This window comes from Schistocerca cancellata, chromosome 10, assembly GCF_023864275.1.
Source record: "Schistocerca cancellata isolate TAMUIC-IGC-003103 chromosome 10, iqSchCanc2.1, whole genome shotgun sequence".
Lineage (NCBI taxonomy): Eukaryota > Metazoa > Arthropoda > Insecta > Orthoptera > Acrididae > Schistocerca > Schistocerca cancellata.
In genome coordinates this window covers 31,751,660-31,757,659 of record NC_064635.1, presented here as the reverse complement: position 1 = coordinate 31,757,659, position 6,000 = coordinate 31,751,660, and the positions used below count along the sequence as shown (strand labels likewise).

The 6,000-nt window shown below is 37.8% G+C and overlaps 1 protein-coding gene across 1 annotated transcript in view; it reads left to right on the top strand.

Annotated features, from left to right (window-relative positions):
- The first annotated feature begins 1,168 nt into the window (after nucleotides 1-1,168).
- The window catches only part of LOC126106457 (zinc finger FYVE domain-containing protein 1-like), a 113,793-nt gene continuing 108,961 nt past the window's right edge, over nucleotides 1,169-6,000 (top strand). The window contains exon 1 of the mRNA XM_049912744.1: nucleotides 1,169-1,818. Within this exon, the coding sequence (XP_049768701.1) occupies nucleotides 1,552-1,818 (267 nt within the window). The 5' untranslated portion in view covers nucleotides 1,169-1,551. The remainder of the gene's footprint in view (nucleotides 1,819-6,000) is intronic.

The window sequence follows — 6,000 nt, the reverse complement described above, 5'->3', positions numbered from 1 at the left end:
ATTTAATCCTTAGTGCTGGACCTCTGTTGCATGTACAGTGTATTTTGTGGACCTTCCTCCATAAGGAAGTTCTTGTTGTTAGCTCTCTCTCCTTCCATCGATTGGACTTAACGTGTAGTCGCTTTTAACTCCTTTTCCGTGTTAGTGTCCTAAAGTTCTGGTATGGGCGCGTTGACCTTAATTGTTTTTGCGCCCTACAACAAAACAAACCAAATAAGCAGACGATATCGTAAAATAATGCATTTTTTCCTCCGCGTACAACGTTATCTCCAAATACGCAAAGTTTTCCTAATGGAATGCCCTGACGTACGTTTACCCGTAGTTACCTGATCTCGAGGATGTCATTAAAGTGTCGTGCTGTGGCCGTCCAGCTCGCCTTTTTACCAGATTTACTTTATTTTGTATATCTCAGCCGTAAATACGATCATAAATATTATCATTTTCATTTTTTAGTTGGTCATTAAATAAAGTCTCAAAAGATATTCGTAAGTTTATATAAATGTTTGTGGACAATTGTCATTCAATTAATATTGTCAGATTCATAAACGTAACTATTCGCGACGACAAGACCTGTTGTGTAATCACATCTCGATCAGTGAATTCGATTGCTCGATTTGGCGCCATAGCGCGAGAGCGGAAATGCCGAGTGGATTGGCTGACAGCTCGAAAATTCTTGTTTTGTTAGCATCTCATGAATGATCCACAGGCATGACACAGTCTTCTTTCTGCTGGTTTACATTATCTGATGAAAAGCTTCCTTTGATCAGGGAAATATATTTAGCATTTTGTTGAATATGAGCTTCAAATAGCTAAAGACAAATTCCATATTTTTTGTATTCCTGAACTTAAGCAGACACGTCCCTCAAATGCGAAATACGTTCGCAACAGATAAGTTGATGATGTCACATCAGTACAAAAACAGCCCTGAGATTCTCACATCTCTGTATTGGTAATGGGTGTATTTTCACTTGAAAGTAGTTCACAAGCTTCAATACTGCAGAAAACATCTGTTCGTCTTATTTCACCTTTTATTATTCTCTCGTACACACTTAATACAAAAATTGCGATTTATATCGTTGTTTATCCACTATTACGGTCGATTTTCATGTCGATCTGAAACACCGTGTTATTTTTCTTTTTCTCGCCACAGTTATTCAAAAACACATGATCGGACACAAGTCGCAAATAAAGAAATTTGATTATTAAATTAATTCGAAGATAGTGTTTAACCTGTCGTGACCAGAAGTTTCATAAGTATCCAAACCAATCTAAAGATGCTTAATCGCGAGGTGACAGGATACTAGCGACAAATTATTGCGCAACATAAAAGTAATATTTGATAAGGTGGAACTTACGGCTACTGCGCTTTAGACAGTTCAGAAAGACTTGAAACTCAATGGTGCTTGAGAAGTGGTCAGTTAGTGGCGTTATTTCTGAGAGGTGTCGTCACTAGTGAAAGTGTCTTGGTGCGGCTGGTTCCGTGCCAGGAATTCTGTTGTGCAAGTTACAGTCCTTGCACGCCAAGCCGCCTATTGTTTTTGACGGTGGCACATGGATGTGTTTGTAAATAAGCCGTCGATGGCGCTACAGGGAAGGCGAGGCCCGCTACCGGCCATCATGCAGTCTTATGACAGTCTCTCTGAAACTCAGGTAGTGGGAAACACGGTTAACCACGATAGCATAAAACTGTATCATCCCGGAACAGACGGCGTCACCATCACAAATCAGTTTACGAGCTTAAAATTAGGATCGCAGAACGACGATAATGCCACAAACGGAAACAGCTTCCTGCTCATCGACGACCAAGAAAATCTTCAGGTGAGAATTATGTTGAGTTACGTTATTTAAAAAAGAACTGTTTAAATACAAAACCTAAGATACCAGTTCAGTTTCTGTTAGCAATGTTTGCGTTGTTTCGTAAGCATATTCCTGGCAATCAACTTGTGAGAGTATCTGTAATTTTGTATCATCCTCTTTTTGTTTTCTCATTTCATCATTTGACCCAGGTAAACAATGTGTTCATGTGATGTGTCTACAGTAGACTTACAGTTATTCAGGAGGTGTGTACAGTAGTGAATGTTTGTATGTCTTCTGTTGCTATTGATAAAAGTAGGCTTATATACTATGTTCTATGTATTCATGTACAGGGTGAATCAGAAATGAGGAAAAATGTTCCTAGGAATGACACAAACCTTGAAGAATTTGTCCCCTCTTGGATTGTTTTGTCTACAGAATATGTAAAAAACATAAGCATTTAATGTAACACTCAAGGTGCATTACATTATGTATCAAAGTCCTTGTTTGCATCAGCCAGCAGTTGAAACGTATGGCATAAAACTCATCACATTGTGGAGTATCGATAATTGTTAGACAACTTGTGAGGAACATATTGCCAGCTGTGGCAGAATGAACTGTGTGTGGGGTCTCCTTTACTCCTTAATTATTTATGTCCTACCAGAACTGTCCTTACCATATTTGTATGAATGTGAGTAAAACAATATTTTGTTTGTAGTTTAGTGTGTGACATTTAAGTGTTTGACACTATTCATGAAGTATTTTCCCTCATTTATTGCTCGCCCATTATGCTGCTGCCTCCCTTTCATGTACACAAGTATCATGTACACCTGGATCATTCCACTGCCACTCATACCATTAGTTGATAGTTTCACATTTGTCTTTTTAATCGTGAATAAACTTAAATGAAGTAAATGCTAGGCTTCAGTGAAATAACCTTATTACTGATCAGGTTTGCTTAATTTTACTTTGTATTTTGTGTAGTTTACTTGTACCACATCGCGAATAGTATTAGAAAAACAAAACTGGCACTCATGTAACAGAAAAAAGATGTATGAAATCTCTTCTCAAACATAATCAAGTATTTCTGTTCTTGAATAATCTTTAGACATAAAGCTTTTTTTCCCTACACAGTCACAATGAAATACAGATTAATTAAATAGTTTTATTTTAAGTCCATGTGAAATAAACAGAATTGTATAATGTGTGTGTCGCTCGCATAACATAATTGAGAGAATTGAGGAAAATGCAGATATTGTATTTCCCAAATACAACAATTTTTTAGGAAATCTGTCCTTTTTTGAGTTGATCTTCCCCCATATCACTAGGCTTTGATAACGAATAAATTTCAGTTCATTTTTAAGAAAGGTGGTATGTATTTTTTATATTGGGTGCTTATTTAAAAACAAATTCTCAATTCATGAGTTTGTTCCCTTCTATATGTGTCTCAGAAATTTCAGTCGGTTTTACAGAGCATAAAATGTTGCCAACATAACTTTCAAACAGTTCTTTACGCACACAGACTTCCTTTTGTGCTGAATTTGGTAGAGGTTTTCATGCCACTGGCTGTGCCTTTACCAATAGAACATTGTTTCTTTTAAGGAAATAAAGTTTGGCTTTGCTCTGGTACATTCATTCCCCTTTTTTCCCTACATTCATTTTGCGTGGTGTTTGTTTTATTTGTACGTTTTGTAGTTTCCCTCTTCTTAAATTTGTCTCATTTTTCTCATTCACTAAGCAGAAGAGTATGACGTATTGTTAGCTTTTAGCTGAGGAAGAAAAACAATTGCTTAATTTTGTTTTCGTATCAAATTTTCCAATAGAACTCACAGAAATAGTATAGCTAGTGACTGTTATGCCCCTAAGGTTAATACAGCATCACTCACATTACATAACTGCAGTTTGCCATACCATTTAATAAAGATCATAAAAAGGTAATTATTTACGCAGATCATAAAAGATTACAGAAGCGTCCGATTCCACATATCTGCTTTGACCCATGACGTCACCAGTATGGAGGAAATGACCATTCTCAATGTCTCCAATATGACACCTATGACGTCATTAGATAAACACAACAACGTATAAAAACAAGAAACACATCTCCCTCCAAAAATATAACCAAACTAACAGGATTAGCTGGGAAATTGGGAGTTTTTGGGTGGGAACAAACTAAATTTAAACACACAAAATGACGACAAGAAACACACAATTCCCACATTCCACTACACTCACAATATCTACAGGAATCTGTCACTTCCCTACACCTACATAGCTCAACAGGAATTGTCGATACCACAAAATAAAAACCAACAATACCTCAAAATTATAACCAGACTGCAGCTCTTGATACCACAAAACCATTCTGGAAACATCCCCCAGGCTGTGGCTAAGCCATGTCTCCGCAATATCCTTTCTTTCAGGAGTGCTAGTTCTGCATGGTTCGCAGGAGAGCTTCTGTACAGTTTGGAAGGTGGGAGACGAGATACTGGCAGAAGTAAAGCTGTGTGTGAGGACCGGGCGTGAGTCGTGCTTGGGTAGCTCAGATGGTAGAGCACTTGCCCGCGAAAGGCAAAGGTCCCGAGTTCGAGTCTCGGTCAGGCACACAGTTTTAATCTGCCAGGAAGTGTCATATCAGCGCACACTCCGCTGCAGAGTGAAATTCTCATTCTGGTCCCATGAAGTAGTTTAGAAATTTCCTTATCTCTTAAAGTTTAGAAAAGAATTTCCCTAGCCCATCTACCATCCATTTAGCTCACCACATATCCCACCCACCTTAATTCTGCTTTCAATGCAATAATAAGTATGCCTTCCAATCCAGAGTATTCCCTGAGTCACTTGCTTGTTTTCCTGTGTCTCCCTAGAAATTCCCAACAAGAACTCTTCATTGCTTAATTAGCGACTGTCAGTTTTTGAATGGTTTTTGTACTAATATACCATATATTTAAATTTAAAATTAATTTTTGATAAACTTACTAAGTTTAGTGCAACAACTTCAAGCCATTTTTGCTGTTCTCTCCATCCAATACCTGTAACATTGGTTTTTTGTGGAATTCTGAGATTATTCTGAGTTTTAATATAATAAATTTCCTTGAGAAAGAAAAACTTCTGCCCACAAATTGGCATGGATTTAAAAAACATTATGCATGTGAATTTCCCTTCTTTCCACACGAAGCACAGATGAAGACCAATAGGCAGATTCCATATTCCTAGATTTCCAGAAATCGTGATACCCCACTGTGGCTGGTTAATGAAGGTTCAAACATACAAGAGTAGGTTCTCAGGTGTGTGAGTGGCTCGTAGACTTCTTAAGCAATATAGCTCAGTTTGTTGTACTGGATGGCGTTTGTTCATCAGAAAAAAACGTGTTTGGTGGAGTACCCAAGGGGATTGTTATAGGACTGCTCTCATTATTTATATAAATGATATGACAGACAGGATGAGCAACAATCTATGACTGTTTGCTGATGACACTGTAATGTGTGGGAACATTTTGATGTCGAGTAGCTCTGTGAGGATACAGGATGACGTAGATAGAATTTCTATTTGGTATGATGAATGGCAGATTATTCTAAATGTATAAAAATGTAACAAAAAAGAAATCATTTATTGTTCTAATACAGTATGACTAGTTTCGTGCTTGGCACAGCAACATCATTAAGAGATATGAAGTGGAATGAACGTGTAAGGTCGGTAGTAGGAAAGACGAATGGTCAACTTTGCTTTATTGTGAGAATTCTAGTAAAGTGTAGTTCATCAATAAAGAAGACTACATATAGAACATGTACTGCTGGAGTGTTTGGGTTCATCATCAGACCGGATTAAAGGAAGATACCAGAGCAATTCAGAGGCATGCTGCTAGATTTGTTACCTTTGGGATCAGTCATCGTGAGAGTATTGTGGAAATACTCTATGAACTCAAATGAGAATCCGTGAAGGGAAGACGAACTTTCTTTTTGTGAAACAGTGGAGAAAATTTAGAGAGCTGCCATCTGCAGCTGACTGTAGAATGATTCTACTGCCGCCAGCATACGTTTCATGCAAGGACCATGAAATCAAGATAAGAGAAATTAGGGCTCATACGTAGGCGTACAGTCAGTCGTTTTTGCTTCATTCCATGGGTGAGTGGAATAGTAAAGGGAATGACAAGCTATGGTACAAGATACCTTCCACTGTGCACCATACAGTGGTTTGTGTAGCATGTTT